The 20,265-nt window shown below is 39.4% G+C and overlaps 1 protein-coding gene across 3 annotated transcripts in view; it reads left to right on the top strand.

Annotated features, from left to right (window-relative positions):
* Window positions 1-20,265, top strand: part of lamb2l (laminin, beta 2-like) — a 37,485-nt gene that overhangs the window by 4,454 nt on the left and 12,766 nt on the right. The window contains exons 1-15 of one of the 3 annotated variants that reach the window (XM_008318280.3): window positions 112-182; window positions 219-1,217; window positions 4,199-4,276; window positions 11,314-11,483; window positions 14,281-14,416; window positions 14,632-14,705; window positions 15,633-15,821; window positions 16,208-16,271; window positions 16,432-16,634; window positions 17,117-17,237; window positions 17,338-17,526; window positions 17,699-17,878; window positions 18,406-18,518; window positions 18,877-18,956; window positions 19,418-19,574. In XM_008318280.3, the coding sequence (XP_008316502.1) occupies window positions 4,237-4,276; window positions 11,314-11,483; window positions 14,281-14,416; window positions 14,632-14,705; window positions 15,633-15,821; window positions 16,208-16,271; window positions 16,432-16,634; window positions 17,117-17,237; window positions 17,338-17,526; window positions 17,699-17,878; window positions 18,406-18,518; window positions 18,877-18,956; window positions 19,418-19,574 (1,716 nt within the window). In that variant the 5' untranslated portion in view covers window positions 112-182; window positions 219-1,217; window positions 4,199-4,236. Of the gene's footprint in view, window positions 1-111; window positions 183-218; window positions 1,218-1,544; window positions 1,624-4,198; window positions 4,277-11,313; window positions 11,484-14,280; window positions 14,417-14,631; window positions 14,706-15,632; window positions 15,822-16,207; window positions 16,272-16,431; window positions 16,635-17,116; window positions 17,238-17,337; window positions 17,527-17,698; window positions 17,879-18,405; window positions 18,519-18,876; window positions 18,957-19,417; window positions 19,575-20,265 lie in introns of those variants that run through there. The other 2 variants (XM_025059538.1, XM_008318279.3) reach the window with 2 other exon arrangements.

Genomic DNA, 20,265 nt, shown 5'->3' with positions numbered 1-20,265 from the left:
CTTGTACTTATTTGCATGAAAAAAAAAGTTTACTTATTGTTATTTAGAGTTGATTAGGTTGTGATTCTACTAGTCCGGCCCACTTTACATCTAATCAGGTTGTATGTGGCCCCTGATCCAAAATAACTTTGACACCCCTGCTCTAATGCATTGTTTCCCAAAGATTGGATCGCGACCCTCAGGTGGGGCACAGGAGATTTGTTTTGGGTTGAGATCAGGTGGGGCACAGGAGATTTGTTTTGGGCTGAGATCCCCACACGTCTGCAGAAAAGCTCCTGAAAATGTTTTACCAGTCTGTGGTTGCCGGTTTCATTTCGTACGCTGGGGTGCTGGAGAAGCTGCTCAGGAAGTCTAGCTCTGTGGTCAGCACCAAACTGGACCGTCCGGTGACGGTGGCAGAGAAGAGAACGCTTGGCAAACTGGTGGCCATTTTGGACAGTTCCCGTCATCCTCTGCCCACTGTCAGTGACAGGCTGCTCCTTCCATTGTCCACCGGGGCAATTAAACTGTTCAACTGTCCACTGGGGGGAGGAGGGTGAACAAATGACTGGTGGGTAAGGGCGTATGTGCGATATATATTCATACACGCTAGTTAATAGATAGATCAATAGACAGACAGATATTCTTCCTCTTCTGAGTTATCCTAATTGCCACTCTAACTCCCTTTCTTCTGTATCTCCTCTCAACTATCTTCCGATTTCTTTATTTCCTCCCACTTCTGCTTCCTCTGCGGCCCTCGATGTCCAGAAGAAAAGGGGTGTTGCATTCCAAAAGCCTGGAGACCGTTCCCCTCTTTCAGCCAAGGGCCCACAGAGTGACAGAGGAATTAGAATAAGAATAGCTGCCCATTCACCCCAGTGCCCCAGTGACGAGCTGGAGGGAGAGAGGGAGACAGAAGCACTGGGAGGAGAGGAATGAAAGAAAGGGGGGTCCCCGCAGTTTTCTGCACTCTCATTGGCTGGTGGCGTTCCCTCTGTTTTTACATCGCTGCCGTCAGTTGTGCTTTCAAGTTTGTTTTACTGATTCGGCTTCACATACACACCACACATGTCCATGCATGCGTAAATGTACACATAGGGGTCCTGGGTCTGAACACGTGCACGGCAGAATACAGAATACACACTCACACGCATGCACGCACACACGCATGAACACACACTGTCCGGGCAAAGTTAGCTTGTAGGAAGGCAGAGGAGGGAGAGGCGACCCCGGGTTGTGTGAGTACCAAACTTTTATTTCTTGAACGCTGGCTGATTAAATCTTCCACTGCCTCCTGTTTCTACATAGTTGTGTCTTCTCCTAATCCCTTTGTAGCAGTGGAGCGAAACCTTTAGATTACACTGTGACCTTGTGCTGTCAGCGCTGCTGTAGGTCATCAGGGGCTTAACTGGAAACTCTGTTGCCGAGATGCAGTTAAAGTGTAACAATGAAAGAGCTGTTCAAAATGTAAGAGATATCTCTTGCTCCGTCTGACATGATGGACAGAAGATCCAGAGTTGGGTTCACGGGTGTTTCTGGTCATCACCTTTGACTGGAGGCACCTGTGTTTCCCCACAGCTGAGGTTGATCAGCCTGGAGGGAAGGTGAATGAGACTGCAAGGCAGGAAATTCACTTTCTAACAGGTGAAATGTCACTTCATGGAATTTGAGGGTCATTTCCAGGTCTTTTGTAACCTCAGGGCTAAGCTTAAACAACTTGTAGGCCAGCGTTCAGTTATAACCCTGGCTAAATAACAAAATGTGATTTTGCTACAACTAGCCAATGTTGTCTATGTTTCGCACATGGCCATGTCAAGTTATTGTTTTTTAAGTTCATTGTTGCTCTGTTTTTAACTATTTTGGCTGCATTTTAGCTAATATAGGTTCTAATTGATGTGAACGGACTACTTGTTAAATACACCTAGATTTAGGATTTTGATATACAGTGATCCCTTGCTATAACGCGGTTTACTTTTCACGGTTTCATGGCTTCACGGATTTGCATCGTGCATTGTGTTCTGCATTCTGATTGGCTAAAAAGTCACTCCGCTTCTTCTCTACCTGTGCGCCAATAACGTTGCGGTTTAATATGTACACGTACGTAAAACAGCTTGCCAAATTGACATTACGTACGTGCAAATTCTCTTGCAATTTCGAGTTTATCAAACCCCATAATGTCGACAAAACGCTCTGGACCGGCAAAAGTACCTGCGGTAGGGACCAAAAGGCAGCGGAAGATGCTGTCTATCGGTGATAAAGTAAAACTATTGGACATGCTAAATGAAGGTAAAAGCTATGCGGCTGTAGGTCGGCATTATGGAATTAATGAATCTTCCGTTCGTTCCATAAAGAAGGAAGAAAAAAACATAAGGAAGACAGCAGCAATAAGTTTTAATAAGGATTCAAAAAGGGTTGCAACTGCCCGCAACAAGACCAGGTAATTTGTATTTTTTTCATAATCATTTTTAATTTTCTCCCGTTCACGGTGGGCGGTGCTAATCTCCGCAATTTGAAGCCTTCTGTTCACGTTGATGATTAAAATTATTATTTGACAGTACATTACAGAAGTTATTTGTTGAAATGTTTCTAAAGTACTTTTATTTTACTTTATTTGTGAAACAAATGGTTGAGACTGTAAAATGGTTTGTTCGTTCTTTCTCTTCTTTTTCTGAGTATTTAATTGTAAAAAAAAATAAAGATTTCTACTTCAGGGATTTTGTCTATCACGGGTTCTTTTTGGAACGTAACCCCGCGAAAAACAAGGGTTTACTGTATCTGAGATTTGAAATACTATTGGTAGTATTTATATATTTATCTGTACAAACCTCTGTATGAGTTGCTGGCATCAACACTCTGTATGCAGTCCCCTGATTATTAAAATAGATTAATAAAATGAGCTATAATGCTGCCATCTAGTGACTTTTACTTTCATACACAGTTGTTTTTCCCCAAAACTATTTTTAGGGTACACATCATTTGGTGAAATCCAGGCATTGCGTTATGGGGTTTTCATTATCGGAGACAAAATCAGTATTGATTCTTACACATATTACATAAATATGCTAATATATGTTGCCGATAATATCTTTTGGCCGATGTTATCACATACGTGTTTTTGAATTGAAATTAAAAGTGTACTGTGACGCACTGTGTATTTAGCGTCAAGTCCGTCAGTGGTGTCCTGCCTGAACAAATCCACATCCTAATACCATCATTATGTCTATGGAAACTATGAATATTCTTCAGAAATGTAGTATGACTACATTAGTAGTATAATGGTAGTATAAGTCATTAAATCCCAGCCATAAAAATTCAGCCACAGCGGAGACGTGATGTGAATAAAAAAACATCAATATTAACATGGTACAATTGAAATATATTTCTTTCACCATGGCGACGAACGAAGCTGAAATATGATTGGATAAAAAACTTCAGTTTATACAAAGAGAAAAGCTAAGAACGAGGATGAATGATGATAACGGAATACTCTGTAATATTTTTTTTAAATATTCATTCAAACATGATTACTTAGCGCAGTTTCCAAAGTGGGGGATACGCCCCCTAGGGGTGGTTTAGTGCCATTGCAGGGGGGCGCAGGTATAATGAATGAAAGAAACCTGATGTAAATTAGCATATTGTCTAATGCTGTAAATGTTTAACAAAATCCACACACACAAAATCTCACTCCTTCCAACTAACCAAAGTTGGCAATGCTAACATAACATTAAGGTGCTATGCTATAGTTTAAGTGCGTAAAAACAGTTACATTTAAAATGTGTGCAATAAACAAGTCTGTGTGTATCCTGTTTTTTTGTTTGTTTGTTTGGGTGGGTGGGCGTGTGAAAACTTTCTTATGAGCCAGCAGAGAAAGTTTGGGGACCACTAACTTAGCAGTTGACCTATGTAGCTTTTGACGCTCCCTTTCTTTTTCTTTCTTTTCTTGTGTACTTTTTAACTACATTGAGGTCCTATAACTACATACAATCATTTAAAATATATATTATTTTAAAAAAAACTCTCTTGTGTGAGTAATTATGTGAGGACTGCAGGAGATTGGTGGATAATTCAGGGCAATAATGGGTTGAACCTATGCTATTGTAAGTACAGACTCCTGTGTTATTGTATAGTTCTTCTTGCCTTTTTAAACTTGGAAACTCTCTTTGCTAAGTTTTTCTGAAGATTTTTTTATTCTCACATTGTGTCTATCTGTGTTTCATAGCCAGAGACAGCTTGGTGTCCAAGCATCCAGGCGTCCTGATGACCAGCATGACTGTGCAGCTGAGTCTCCTCCTGCTGGGTGAGTTGGTGAAAACTGTCCACTGAAGGTGGTGTTAATGGAGCCTGTCTGATCACAGAGAAAAGCCTGCTCCTCCTGAGCCTCCAGCCATAGCTTGAAAAGAAGCTGTTAAATACATTATCATCCAAAGGAAATCCTCGGTGACTCACTCTCTCCGCAAACATCGTAATTAAGTCTAATCCTTTATTATTTCATGCACACTAATCACAGGATTGAGCTACAACCACATGTGTTTGTACTGGACTTTTTTTTTTTTTTCAACTTCAGAGAAGTGGAAGTGAACATCTTTGGAGAGTTCTGAACTCTCCTGTTCTGATAATGCCGTTCAGGCCCCTTAAAATAACTGGGTACAGGATCTTCAAAGTTAATGACAATAATTACTCTCCATTTTTCACCACGGGAATGCGGAGGACACGCACTGATGTTTCAGATATGAGCAAAAGTACGACTTTTAAACGGGAGTAACATATGATTTAAGAGTAATGTCAGCTATGTCGGCAATATTTCACTATCTTTTAGATCAGAATTTGTTTTATTTTTATTTTCTGGTACGTTTTGAAGAGATATTGACAAATATTTTTGAGCTAACACCACAGCTAACGGCTAACACCTCATCTAAAATTAAGCTTTTTCTCTGGCAAGTTTTGAATTTCTGTGCTATTTTTCATGGACATTTAATTAACTTATCTGTGCTGCTATATGCTTCTCTTTTCTAGTCTAACTTTACTTTTTCTTTTGTTTAAATTAAGATTTTTTCTCAGCTAATTTTGAGCTAGCTTTGTGCTACCATTTGAAAACCGCAGCTTTCCGACAGGAAGTTGTATTAATAGTTATTTTTTATTTAAATAAATGCAGTTGTTGGTAATTATTATTATTAATTATGTAAAATCTGTCAAGTGGTGCTTATAGGGTGGTGAGATTTGAACATAGTGTGATGTTTTATCCCATGAGAGCCAGCAGGTTTGTTGGGTGGGTCAGGAACCTCAGTGAGAATCTGGATTATCTGTGGAATGTTCGGTGGATGGTGGGACAACTGACAGCAGAGCTGGGTCTGAGGTAGCCTGGGCCTCATAGGGTTAATTAGTGACTGAGTAGCATTTTTAAAGAGAGCCACACACATGTGATGTGTATGGCACAGGGCCCAGTCGGTGCAGCAGTGTTGCTGGGTTGGACTGTGAGACTGCGTTTTAGTTGTGCAAAGAACAGAAAGATAGAAATGCCTCAGCGCTCATGCTACTAACCCTTAAACACTATTGCTGGCCATATGGTATATCTTGTTCTGGGATGGTTGCAGCTCAGTGGGTAGGGCAATTGTCCTAGGGTCACATAGGTGTGGGATCAATTCCAAACATGGTAGTGGATCTGCCCTTTAGCAGCATTTCAGTTAGTATGTCCAGGGCAAAACCAGTAAAGTCATGAGTGATCTGAGAGTTCATCAGGTCTAGAAAATGTGCTGGAGTACAGACTTTATCAGTTACTTATCAAGTGCCTCGATGAGGCTCCTGCAGCTTGTCAACGTCTGTCACTTGTGCACGGCGATTGAATGCCAATTTATCTGAACTGGCCAAAATATTTCATAATGTTATAAACCTTTAACCCACATAGAGCCCACATATGATCTTACTCGTATGCTTCAGATACAAATGAAGTCTTAAAGTAATTATGGCACAATTAGATCACATTAGTAATTATATTATAATTATATTTGAACTGGACAGTGATTTTCAAAATCTTCTTCTTTTGTTCAACTTTCTTTTGTGTGTCTTGGCAGTCAAGTTTCCATTATGTATGTTAAAGCAGCATTAAATCAGACCTGTCCAGAGTCCAAGTCAGGGCTAGTCAAGGCAGTGAGATTTATTGATCTGGCCTTCTTTTGTTTCTTTTTGTTGCCTTCAAGACAATATACAAATCAATCAATCTAATAAATCAACACCCTAAATGTGTCTCTAATTAATTATTCGCAATTAACGCATTGTTAAATAATCTTTTGGCAAATGTTTTTATTTTTCTTGTTAAACTAACATCAACAAGTGGAGAAGTTGGTATGTTTCGTACCAGTCAGTATGTTTCCATTCACCCTGACTTCAGCGAAACTCCAATCCTACGGCATGATGTAATTCAATTTTTGCCGTACGTCAAGTACATAAGTAGCTATGTCACTCGCCTATACTAATATATTTGTATTTGGACATCACCAGTATATTGTATTAGGATAACACCAGTTTGTTAGCCCAGATAAACTTAATTAACTGGATGTGTGTCCAGAAGTACGTGATGTTTTTGCACATTTAGCGCCACCGACACCTGGAATACTTTCTCTAATGAATGACATTTTGTGCTCAGTCCTGACATTCCTGCCATAGTAGCCCTGGAACAGCATGTGTTTACCTGTGTCTCTTTCCTTTGTGAGCAGGAGGCCACGTGCATTACTTTAATCACACACTGGTAAACCATCTGGTGTCAGAAAACATCTGCATGACATGGAAGGAAAAATGTATGACGTACTCTAGTCCTGGTTTCCTGTTGTCATGAAGTGATGAAGCAGTTACTGTATATACTTGCATATAAATTGAATTTAAAACACCAAAAAATAAAGATCAAATCGGGGGGGCGGCTTATATGTGGATAAATACCATCAATCGCATCATCACCGATAATAAACACAAAGTCAAACGTATGGTCAAAAATATCATTACACTTATAGATAAATTCAATCCACACAATTTACAACCAATATTTAATAATTATTTTAACTGTACCGCTGCTATACAGCAATCCAAAATAAATCACGTCTATTCTGAAATTCGCAAAAAACACTGGTGAAATCTTCGCAATTTTAACGTAAACAGTGTATAATAAGAACATTTTCTAAGTCTTTGTTGATCCACACAGCAGGCGTAAGACATTTTACCACGGCAAAAAATGAAAACATTATGGTCGGCTTATCTGCAAGTTTTTGTAAAAATCACCATTTTGCGGGGTCGGCTTATACCCGAATCGGCTAATATGCGAGTTTTCAGTCCTTGAAAGTTTGAAGGTTAAGTGCTACCGCATTGGCAGCTATAAATCTTTATGTAAACAAAATTAAAAAAACAAAATTTGAATCTATCATTTTTCCATCTACCAAAGTTAGCAGAAACAAAGTTCGGACAGATAAGTGGATTGATTCCTTTGTTATAATCCATCACACATTTCTATCTTCTGATCACGTTCTTGACTCAACAGCATGTGGTGTACGACTAAAATGCAGTGACAACTGTGTTCGTGGATACAGATGCAGGAAGAAACCCTGTTGTTGACATTCTCTTTGCCAGTCTGGGCAGGTTAACATTGTGTCACAGCCCACACAGACAGGAGGATGAACTTCTGTGTTACATCGTAGATGGCAGAAGCGTTCTTTGGTTTAGCATGTAAGGGAGAGTTCAGATGACAACCACACTGTAATTACCAGAGCAAACACCATGGATTTCTGTTCCTCTTTCAGACATGTTGGTCAGTCTGAAAAGCTGAATGTCTCTAAAAACATTCTAATCCCCATTGTCTATGCGGGTCCAACATTTCTAGTCCAGCCATATGCTTTCCTTATTGAACAGTATTATAAACACGCTAACACTAAGCGCAGAAGCTCAATTAGCACAGGCTTGAGTGAAGACAAGCTATACTATGTGAACACTTGAAGTACTTGAAGCGGGTTGTCATGGGAAACAACAACAATAACAATGACAACAATGCCAGGCTACTTTTGACTGGAAAGGCTAATTTAGTATCTTGGAGGGCCACAGCTAATGAATCCGCTGTTGCAGCTCTATCTTGAGCAGCAATGGTTTTTGTGGTGTTAGTATATTGGAGTCGGTGTGACACAGCCCCACATAGAGGCTGGCATATGTACTACGTGGGCCGGACTCTTATTTAGAGGCTCAATCTAAACTCTGAATCTTCTTGTTGCGTGTAAACGCTCCGTATCTGGAGGCTACATAGTTGTATCGTATCGCAGCCATGTAAACAGGGCATAGATTTCTGTCACTCACAGCACAGCACTTCCAATTGTGTTTCATTTTATTCACGGCCATGACGCACCCTTTTTAATTTCCTCAAACAAAGTTTTGACCAATAGTATTTACCAGCTCTTTTTCAGACATATTTTATCTTGGACAGGTCTATTTGACCAGTGAATGAACCCATTGTGTAATTTCATACCTGCAGAGTGACAGAGTGTCTCAATCCGTGCATTTTGAAAGGGTCTGTTTGAGAAGGATAGGAGTGGGGGGTTTACATTGGCATTACTCTACTTAAGAGTAGTTTAAAACTTCTTTTGTTGGTTCCTCCGATGTGTTCATGAAGGAGCTGCAGTCTTTCATTGGCCACATTAAAGTCACAGCACACATTCCTTGATGCCCTTCCCTCCGTGCACAGTCTTGCATTGCGTATCACCATATCACATGTCGGTTTCAGGGTCCTAGCACTGTCTTGTATTTTATGTTTGCTAAGGGTGTGTGATTGATCCTTATCTACAGTCCAAAGGTTTGCTTTCCAGCTCAGTCGGAGATTTCCAGTGCAGTGGTCATACACAGATTTGAACATATAGAGTCAAACATAACAGAACACTATATGTTCAAGATATTTTTTCTAAAATTATTTCATGTCATTAAATATGAATAAATAATAATAAATGCCTAATATACTTGTACTTCTTTGCAAGAAAACAAAGGGGAAAAACATGGGCTTATTGGTATTTATCGTTAATTACGTTATAATTGTACTAGTCCGGCCCACTTGACATCTAATTAGTATGTATGCGGCCCATGAACCAAAATAAGTATATAACTTACTGAGATTTAAATCATTATCAGTAGTGTATGGATTATGCAACCTATAAGAACATTAAGTACATATTTCTTTCCAATATTTTTCCACTTTTACACAATGTACAGGAAAACGAGCTGTCATCTCGTTTTACTTGGAGCCTCATCAGTGGAACCTCTGACATTCACCCCAGGGCATTGATAAAACTTGGCAGGAAGTGATAAAATATGACTGTCAAATCTTTTACTGAACTGGAGCCAAGATATTACATTGCTTTTTGGGCATGTGTGGCCTTTATTACCAACATTAAACCTCATGCAGTTACATTTGTCGTGCACTCGTAAGTACAATATATATATATATTCGGAGCAATGCTAACTGTTATTAGCTTCACGAAAATGCCAATGTCGTTTGTTACTGTAAACCTGAGATTTCCTCTAGTGGCGGTAATTTTGCTCTTAAGTACGAACTCTCTTCCTCAGCCCACTGAATGTCATAGTGAAAAGTGTATTTAAATAAAATAATGTGTGGTTGGCTAGTTAAAAAAAGGTAGTCCAAATTGCTTTTGTTGAATATTTTCCCAACAGAAACATCTAACATCCAAAGATTAAATGTAAGTGTTGCAAATAAAAACAAGAATTGATTGAATCATTACACCCATGCAATCTTGTGTTCAGACAGACAGAACGTGTGTGTTAGTGTAATTATAGTAATCACATAAATCTCAATGTGAGACACTTGTGAGTAAAAATGAGTAAGGAGACTGGTTACAACTGGTTTGGAAATACCCCATTTACACATACGCACACAAACACACTTTTTCATGAACAGTATTGTAATTGGAACGCTTAGAGATTTATGCATCTTCTCAAATCCAACATTCCCGCCTACTTCTTGCTGTGATTTGTCAGATGATGATGTAATCTGGTTTGTTTCTCTTTTTGGCATTCGTTGCGCACATGTACGCTTGGTCTAAATGACGTGAGAGTCCTGCTCTCGTGCATACCTGCCATTTACGTTGAAGTGCTTACATTGCAAAGAGGTTCGCACATTTGTGTTTTTTCTTAAGTGGAAGCAATTAGAGTTGAATAGTGGAGTAGAGAATCAAGAACGTGCATCAAGTCCTTGTTCCTGTCACATTAATGGCACATTGCCCTCCACAGCTTCCATTCACAAGTCAATTTAATGTAAAGTTTTCTGGAGGATGTTTTTGATTACTTCTCAAAACATCATTCATTTATTTTCCTACCACCTCAACATGTCACTGCATGTTCTCCTTATGTTGTACATGACAGAATGAAAGGTATTCTTTCCACTTCCTGCGTTGCGTTGCTTCCTACCATCCCATGACCTGGTAGTAGAGGCTGGTAAAATGCCTTCTGCTGGACAGGTTAAATGCTAAGCAGACTATGTGTATTTGTCAGCTAATTATTGTTCTTCCTCTGTTTCTTTATCCGAAAGTCAGATGTGCTAACTTTAGTTGTGTTTGTGGTGTCTGATTAGGAAATAGACGTAGCAACTCGGCTATAACTACAGCTTCAAAGTGAACCATAAGCAACTTTTGGCAGCAATTCCACATGGATGGAAGGGAAAAAAAAGAATGCAGTTTACCTCTTGATTAAATATTCTTCTTTTGGGTTTAATGTATTTTAGGTTTTTTAGCTAAAAACAAGAAAACAGGTAAAGAAAATGTACCAGTGTCATCACCATCAAAATTTTTACTATTCTTCTTTTGGGTTTAATGTATTTTGCAATGTAACGTAACTTTACACATATATATATATATTACATTTTTTAAATTTTAATTTCCTATGATCTACCAGAACTCCCTTTCAATCACGAGCTACTTGTTGGGTACCTCTGTGACAGTCACATTAAATAATACTGTAATATTATATTACATTTTATTATATTGTGTACATAATTGTACATTTAGTTTGAGTTCAGATTGTCTAAAAACAATGACTGAACTTTTCTTTCCTTAAAATACGTCCACAGTCCATAAACTAAACCTAGAATGTTACGATTTTAGGTAAAGTTTAGCACTAATAGCCAGCCAGCCAGGTTTTGTATTCTAAAGACAAAGACTTTTTATTTTTTACCACAGCACTGGCTAATACATATCCATAAAAGTAAATAATTGTGACGAAAGGATGTTTTTTGTTCTCACTGGCTAATACATATCCATAAAAGTATTTGTGACGGATGTTTTTTGTTCTTTTTTTAACATCCAGCTCTTGCTGCCTTTGGTCAAGAAATTCCATCAGCTCCTCATGGCTGCACAGAGGGCAGCTGTTACCCTGCCACAGGGAACCTTCTGATTGGACGTGCTGTGAACCTGACAGCCTCCTCGACATGTGGACATAATGGACCAGAACAGTACTGTATAGTCAGTCATTTGCAGGTGAGACATTGTGGAATTTAAATCCTGCTGGGCTAATGGCATGTAAAGAAAATTACATTAAAAGTTTCCTCCGGTGGCTTTGACCGACTTTACCTATATATTTATAAAGGTTTAAGATTTCTTCCAACTTGGGCCCAATCTTAGAAAAGTAGTCAGACTTTTGAAAAAAAAAAAGTAAATTCACTTGAATTCTCTTTATTCTTTTCTTATTTCTTATTTCTATCTGTCTATCTATCTATCATCCATCCATCCATCCGTCTATGTGCACTTTAGTTTGTTTTAAAATAACAAAAAAAAAAAAAAAACAACACACAACAACAACTAAAAATCCTCAGTCATGCAATCATAACTGTCTGTAATGGAGATTGTCCAAAAACGTCTGAATGCAGGTCAGGTCTCCAAAGATCATTGTTTCTTGGGGTTATGAAATTACATCTTGATGCTCAGCCTCAATTATTTGTTGTATGTTGTGTTTGCCTCTCAGTTGCAGTCGAGGGCCGAGGTTTTTAATCAATCTATGTTGAACATTCACTGTAGCAACAATCTCATAGCAACAGCGGAGCTTCTTTGTTTACCCTTTTCATGCTGAGATCCACCTTCAGTCTGCCCTCGTCCATCCCCGTTTGTTCACCTGTCTGTTTGTTTGCAGCCTGGTTTCCATTCGTAAAGTCCATGACAGCGCACACTCTTCCACACAGTACTTTAAAACAGGGCCTGAGGCTTGTATATACACTCATACACACAAACCTACCGCACCTTTGTTACATATTCTCCACCCTCTAACATTTTCAGTAACTCTCCTGACCTTGCTTTTTCTTCCTGTAAAATGTTTCCATCTTAACTTTTCCAAGCACAGTAATGCTTTCTGCTTTGTTGCATTCCATTTTCACACATGTATTGCTTAGCAACTCAACTTCGTCTTTTTCCTGCTGCAAATGCAAGGTTGCGATGCTTTAGAAAGTGCTTTTTTTACACATTAGCATGAGTATTTTGTGTATATGTGGGATTTACAAAAGACAAATGTTCTTCTTTGTTGTTACTTTTAACGAGCTCTGTATGAACATGGACTTGTGTCACGGACAAATGAAATAAATAGCGATGCAATTATAGCCGATTGTCAACTTCAGCTTCAAGCTCTTCACACAGCCGTGCACAAATTCTGTGCACAGGCCTGCATGTCCCTGCATCTCTGTGGCTTCAGGGCAGGAAAAATTAACATTCAAAGGTAAAGGTGATTGACATTGTCTGATTGGTGAGAGGCCCTCTGCCTGTTGTTGGCAGGGTACAGTGAAAAACTGTCGTAGAATGAGTGCAGGTGTGTTTTCTGGCCTGTCAGAGGGCCACACCAAACATTTGTCTCTTTAAAATTGTCAAGATGTTTATCTATCTTTTGTCCAAGACACGGGTTCTCTCAGGAACTCTTTTTGTTTCTGGAGAGATTGTAAGGAACTCTTTTTGTTTCTGGAGAGATTATATTGCAGTGTTTTCGTGCACACAGTTTCCCAACTGTGTTCCAGATTTTAGCGGTTAGCATGCCTGCCTGGGAAGCAGCAAACAGAGAGTCCTGGGTGTGATTCTGAGAGGAACCACATGCTTGATTTTTAATCCTCCTCTTTTAAGTCACTTTGGATAAAAGTGTCTGCTTAATGCATAAATATAAATGCAATGAAAAGTGCATTTCCAAATAAGAGCTTTAAATGTCTTATAATTTTTAACTTAACTAAACGAGAAACCACCAAACAAAAATGTCACAAAATACCTGCCCGTTTAGTTGAACACAACTCTGAAATACTCACAGGAATTGAAGAAAGACATTCACCAAGATTTTTTCAAAACCTGAGTATTACGCTGTTCTGTTTTTAATAGCTATCTGCCTACACCTAGTGGACGTGTATTTAACTTCCTGTCACTGTTACATTAAAAAAAAAACATTTATTTATAATAAATAAATAGCAATCAACAGAACTTCTAATTATCTGTCCCGACACCGTTGTGTGCTGCGGCACAGTAGTTGGGAATCATTGGGCTAAAAGATCAGCCTAGTCATCAGAGGATACTAGGTTTGAAACTTGTCTTGGCTGGTTTTGGTGTGGTTGACCAAGCCCTCCCCTAGACCCTCCCCAGTTGTTTATGTCTCTGTATATGCACCATGGCCATTAAGTCTGATTCTGCTTCTTTAACAGGTGCTGTTAGCTGCACATTCACCCATGACAACCGTCTAATTAAGAAACCCTGGTCTAAACCCATGCTGTCTCTCTGCCAACTCACCCTTTCCCCTCCTCCTCTCTCCCAGCTCCCCTCTGTATGGCCCCCTCTCTGATGCATCCCTATTCAAAATCGCACTCCTGTCCTCCACTCGTACCGTGCAGATGAAGTGCTCTCCCTACTTTAACCTGCACCTTTCCCTCTACAACCTTTTTTTCCCACACTGCTTTGCCTGGACTCTAAGCCTTGGTACCACACAGTGATGGATCTTTCCCATGCCCTTTGGGCTTGTGCTCTCCATCCGTTTGTTTTCCTTGAGGTGCAATCAGATTTCCATTTTGTAATTATGTTGTGTTGTATAAGCATCACAATTCTATAGGTAACAGGAAATAGGTTGAAAGTTGGCATTAAGTCAAGAAAACACCACCAACTAGACCTCCAAATAGCCAATCGGTTGACCACGACTGAGTGAGGTCATTATAATCAGGACGTTTTGTCAAGGTGCAGCATTATTCAGTTAATCGTGAATTCACACGGATTACTCTATATACATGTATAAGCAGACTATTTACAGCCGACGTGTTCTCCACAGGAATCTGACAAGTGTTTTGAGTGTAACTCCCAGCACCGCTACGACCCGCACCACCACAGGAACAGCCATCGCATTGAAAATGTCATCTACCTCATGGACAGAAATGGAGACCACACCTGGTGGCAGTCTGTCAATGGTATGTCTGTCTGTCTGTCTGTGTGATTGTTTCATTTGCATTTATTGTTATCATAAGATTCATTTCAAATTGTTTATGTGTTTTTTCATGAAATATAAAAATACATTATATTCACATACATTTTATTTACAAGCACTTTGATGAAATTTCACAACATACATGATCTACCAGCACCCCTCGACGATCACACTGATTGATACTTGTTTCCTCCACAGGTCTGGAGAGTGTGAGCATCAGACTGAACCTGGAGGCTGAATTCCACTTCACTCACCTCATCATGAAGTTTAAGGTACACATGTGTTCTTTTGCATGTTCACACACGCACCTGTGTATTTGTTGGGACTTTGATTGATATGAAAACCCAGGATAATGCTGGTTTTTCAAACTGGGGCCAGATGCGACCAGTTTGGCTTTTTAGCCCGGCCCACCAAACTTGTCCAAATGATGTTATTAATTTCTATTATCATTATACTTCTGCTTTTTCCCTGCAATGCATTCCCCCAATACATGGGGTAGAAAAGGCAAAAAGTATTTTAGCATTTTAGCCTTTATGCATGACTTACATGTCATTTGTCTTAGTTCAAACGAACGATCCATCTATCTGCTCCTCACCCGGCCAAATGTGTTATTTAATGATTTCTTTACTCCAGACACACACTAGTGTTTCTTTGTTGTTGCACACAAATGAATCAGTAACCTGACTGACAGTCTGAACAAACACGGACATACAGGTTAATAAAACCCAGCCTGACGGATGCTGTCGTCTCATCATTAATGTGTCTGTGTCTCCTCATGCAGACGTGTTGAAATTAATAACCTACAGCACAACTGTACCAAATGAAATGACAGCTTTATGTGGATCATAACTTACATCGCAAACTTAATTAAGGATCATCTAAGACCCACCAGTGTGATCAAACAAAATGAATAAATACTTTATCTAGAAGATAACGATGAAAAAGCCTCGAGGGTTTCACACCGACTCAGGCAAAAGGCAGTCTCTATGTATGTGTTCTTTAAAGAAACAATTCTTTCTCTTTACTGCCACCGTAGACAGTACGAGCATTTTAACAGTGGATTTGCAGAAATGCTTTAGCTCTTTACGGTCAGGTTAGATTACTTTGTAGAATTTCCACACAGTTAAGTGAAGTTGAACACTGCAGTGGAGATGAATTTCACCAAACTGACTCTCTCTTTCTTTTTCCTTTTTGCTCAGACTTTCCGACCTGCAGCCATGATCATTGAGCGTTCAGCTGATTTTGGACGCACCTGGCGTCCTTACCGCTACTTTGCCTCAAACTGCACCAGAACATTTCCACAAATCCCGGCCGTCGGTTTGAGACACATTAACGACATCATTTGTGAGGAACGCTACTCTGACATTGAGCCTTCCACGAATGGAGAGGTGAGAAGATTATTATTATGGCATAATACAATGCCATTTTTTTTTGTTTATTTGGCACAGCAGGGGCCTCAAACTCAAATGAACTGAACTTTATTTAAAAAAAAGAAATAAAAAAACATGACCTCTTCGCCCAATTTTTGGGCCTGTCAGGCCATAAGTGGCCCCCGACCCTTGTGTTTTAAGCCCCGGAGCAACAGAAAAGCACACTTTACCCACTATGGCTCATGATGGTGCCTTCTCCATGTTTTATGGCTGTTGTCTTCTCAGCTGGAACTGGTTTATGAGCAGGGTGGAGTGAAATCAAAACAGTTAAACAATTAGGCTCAGAACAACAAACAATAAATAGCTTTTTTTATCCGCTAACATTACTGTGTTTCTTTCTCAAGGTCATCTACAAAGTTTTGGATCCTGCCATTCATGTCAAAGATCCCTACAGTCTAGATATTCAAGGTGACTGAGGTTTTTAAGCGTTGACTTTTTGTTTTTCTCCATTCCTTGCAGTTCCTGTTTTTTGTCATCAATATTTCTCTCCATATATATTTGCATGGCTGTTTAGATTCAGACATAATTACGAATCAGGTCTAATTGACCTTACCTTCCTTCTTTGCAGAGCTTTTGAGAATTACTAACCTGAGAATCAACTTCACCAAACTCAACACTCTGGGAGACGACCTGCTGGACCGACGCTTCGACGTCCTGCAGAAATATTATTATGCCATTTACGAGCTGGTGGTCCGAGGGAGCTGCTTTTGTTACGGCCATGCCTCCGAGTGTGCACCTGTGCCAGGGGTTGACGCCCGGGGAAACGGCATGGTCAGTTGTTTTAAACTCAGAGCAGCATATGAATTCATATGACAACGATGATGATAGTTGAGCTGTCGTTTTTTGGGACCTGAGGTTACAGATACCACCAGGTCATTGTAAACCAGGGTATTGTAAAAAAAAATATATGACTATAAAAATCTAGTGGAAGAAAAGTAAACATGTTACTCCTGTTATTTGAAGTAAAAGTTTACCTTTTGTAATGATAATATCTTTGGAACCCATTTATGTAAACCAGCCTCTACAGTCCAGCTTTAGAACTGCACATGAAACAGTAGCTACGAATAGGGACATTTTGGGTACATTTACAAAAACAATGACTAAAAAATGAACATTTCATCTGTACTCATTGTGAGACCGTGACAGTCTTTCATTTTCATTTCTTTCATTTACACCAATGATGACCTTTACCAATGCTTTAATTAATAACATTTATGTTCTAATAATCATGTTGCCGCATTTCTATCACTCAGATTCACGGTCGCTGCGTCTGCAAACACAATACACAGGGTCTGAACTGTGAGCGCTGTCGAGATTTCCATCATGATCTCCCATGGAGACCAGCTGAGGCTGAAAACCCACACACCTGTCGAGGTAGAAAAGTCACACACACACACACATACAGTACACACAGAATTGATTAACTGACAGATCACACTCTCTGCTATGTTTCACTTTTCTCCCTTTTCTCCAGAGTGTAACTGTAACGGTCACTCCAACTCCTGCCACTTCGACATGGCCGTCTTTTTGTCCACTGGGAACATCAGTGGAGGAGTGTGTGACGATTGTCAGCACAACACCATGGGCCGCAACTGTGACATTTGCAGCCCTTTCTACTTCAAAGACCCCAGCAGAGACATCAGAGACCCTCGGGTCTGCGTAGGTGGGTCATTTAAAGTTGTAGTAGGTAACATTTGTTCAGTAAGTGTTTCATCAGAATCCAATGTGTTGTCACCGATCATAATCATTGTTATGTATAAGAAAGCCCTCATTTATAGTTGCCCGTCACATTGTTCTGATCATGTTCTCACATTTTCTTTCCCTCTGACCTGCAGCCTGTGACTGTGACCCAGTGGGTTCTTTGGAAGGCGGTGTTTGTGACGGTCACACAGACCCCAACATGGGAATGATTGCTGGACAGTGCCGCTGCAAATCTAATGTTAAAGGCATGCGCTGTGATGACTGCAAAGAAGGTTATTTTGGACTCAGCCAGAATGACCCACTGGGCTGCCAACGTATGTAAAAATGTTTTACGTTAGAATAAAATAATGACATCAAATGTATATGGGCTGCCAACGTATGTAAAAATGTTTGTTTTTTAGTTTTAATTTGCTCATAACTCACTCAGAAAAAACCTGGTCCAGATAAGTTGAACACAACTCTGGAATACCCAAAGAAATAGAAGAAACTCTTACTCTCTCTTGTATTAGTTTTTAATCAACATGCCACCTAGTGGATGATTATTTAATTGTTCTATCTGACACGGTTGCAAAGACAAAGGTAGATGCATTTTTTGCAGTAGTTCTAAGAATATTTATGTGAAATGGAAAATATTCCACAGTTACTGTTTTACTCCTATTTAAATATATATATATAAATAGATATATAAATAGACCATGTGATCTCCCTGCTAGTCAATGTTCGATTCTGAAGCCTAAAACTAACACTGTCATGTCAATACATTTTTCATTGTCATTATTCATCCATTATTCTGGGGATCATAAGTAATAACCTCTTTACTATGTGTGTGTTTTCTGGCCAGCGTGTAACTGCGACCCCCGTGGTATCATCATGCTCGACGCCCCTTGTGATCAGATTAGCGGCGACTGCTCTTGTAAAAGATACGTCACAGGTCGCTACTGTGACCAGTGTCTGGTGAGTGTTGGCTTCTCCTGTCTCTACAGCTGCAGCTTGTAGTACGAAGTACCTTTTAACACACCCTTTTAAAAAAAAAGATTAATATCAGTTTGATGCTGTTATTGTACATATCTAAATGTAAATATACGTGTTTTTATTTTCAAATGTTAGCAGTACTTTTGTTTCAATTAAAATCCTTTTTGTATAAACATTTCCTTGTCTTTTCAGTTACTCGTGCTATTCTGACTGCATTTTTTTTAGCCACATTGTGTGATGCGCTTTGTATCACACACATACTCACACAGCTGTCAGAAGTGTACAGGCAAGGTTTTCTTCTGTAAATACAGATTGTGACGGTTTGCTTCTGTCTCTGCAGCCTGAATACTGGGGGCTCAGTAACGACCTGTCCGGCTGCAGGCCCTGTGATTGTGACTTTGGCGGGGCCTTCAACAACAGGTACACTATCTCTTCATCTATGTGTTGTAGTGGAAAAAGTAATCATGAACAGAGGGACAGATCTTTATCCAGAAGCAACAGCAACAATCATTAGCATTGCTCTACACACACACACACACACACACAGCTGCAACAAATACAGATCAAGATTGTTTAAGTTCTCTAGGAGTCTTTAGTAATAAAAAAAAATCTCAGGATGCAACAGCGCCTCCTATGATACCTACAGTGAGCTGTTAATAATCTTTTTTTGAAATATAGTTAACATTGTGGCTCCAGAGTACAGAGGTAAAATTAAACATTTACTTAAAAATGTGCTCACAGCAATAATACATGTTTTCAAAAATACATGAATGAAAATGTTAATAAAATGCTAACAATTCCTCTAATGATATATAAAATGAATGTATACAGCAAAGAGGAAATATGAACCCTAATCCACTGATCATTTGTTGTTGCACCAGATGCATGATGGACAGTGGCCAGTGTGACTGTAGGAGACATCTGATTGGTCGACAGTGTTCAGAGGTGCAACCCGGCTATTTCTGCGCTCCGCTGGATTATTACAAGTACGAGGCTGAAGATGCTGCAGGACATTCGCCCAGTGAGCCTTTACTCCCAGTAAGTAACAACAAACACAGTTTTCCTTAAAAAATGCTATTTTTTAAGGAAATGGTGATGGGGGAGTGCTTGACCTGCACCTTGATCCCGGTGATCACAACATCCTGCCAACAGGTCAGGGCGTGGTCAGCTCCTTTGTTTTGCTGTAACATCTCTCCTTGCATGTATTCATCCACTCTGAAAGCTGTCAGAGCAGTCAGTTAGAACTGAAGAAGCCTGAAGTGAATGAAGAGGTTGCCCCCTATTATTATTACTTAGGGCTTTATTTTGGACTACATACATGCACAATTTGGAGTTGGAAAAAAACAGAAATGTTGTTCTGATTGGTCAATTTTTCAACCTGAATGACCCCATAGATCAATTAGAAATAACAATATCAGATCATAATTTATCTGCGCTGATTTAATTAAGAAACAGTGTTGTTACTGGTTGACGCCAATATCGGCATAGTCTGTAATTGTGTTTATATTTTTTTATATATATTCTATACCAGGATTGTATAGAAATTAATATTTTTTATATTTTAGCAGCAATAACAAAAGTCCGCTGCTATGCAGACGACACACACCTTTACCTGTTTTTAAATAGTTCCACAGTTTCAATTTCACTACATTGTACAAAAATCTTGTTTTCGTGTTTAAACGAGTAAAGGTAGACTGGATGGGTTTCTCTTCTTGTGAGAAGTGTCTGT

The sequence above is a fragment of the Cynoglossus semilaevis genome, chromosome 10 (assembly GCF_000523025.1).
Source record: "Cynoglossus semilaevis isolate Cse_v1.0 chromosome 10, Cse_v1.0, whole genome shotgun sequence".
Classification (NCBI taxonomy): Eukaryota; Metazoa; Chordata; class Actinopteri; order Pleuronectiformes; family Cynoglossidae; genus Cynoglossus; species Cynoglossus semilaevis.
Note: the sequence above shows the minus strand (reverse complement) of the source record. Positions and strands in the feature narration are given on the sequence as shown.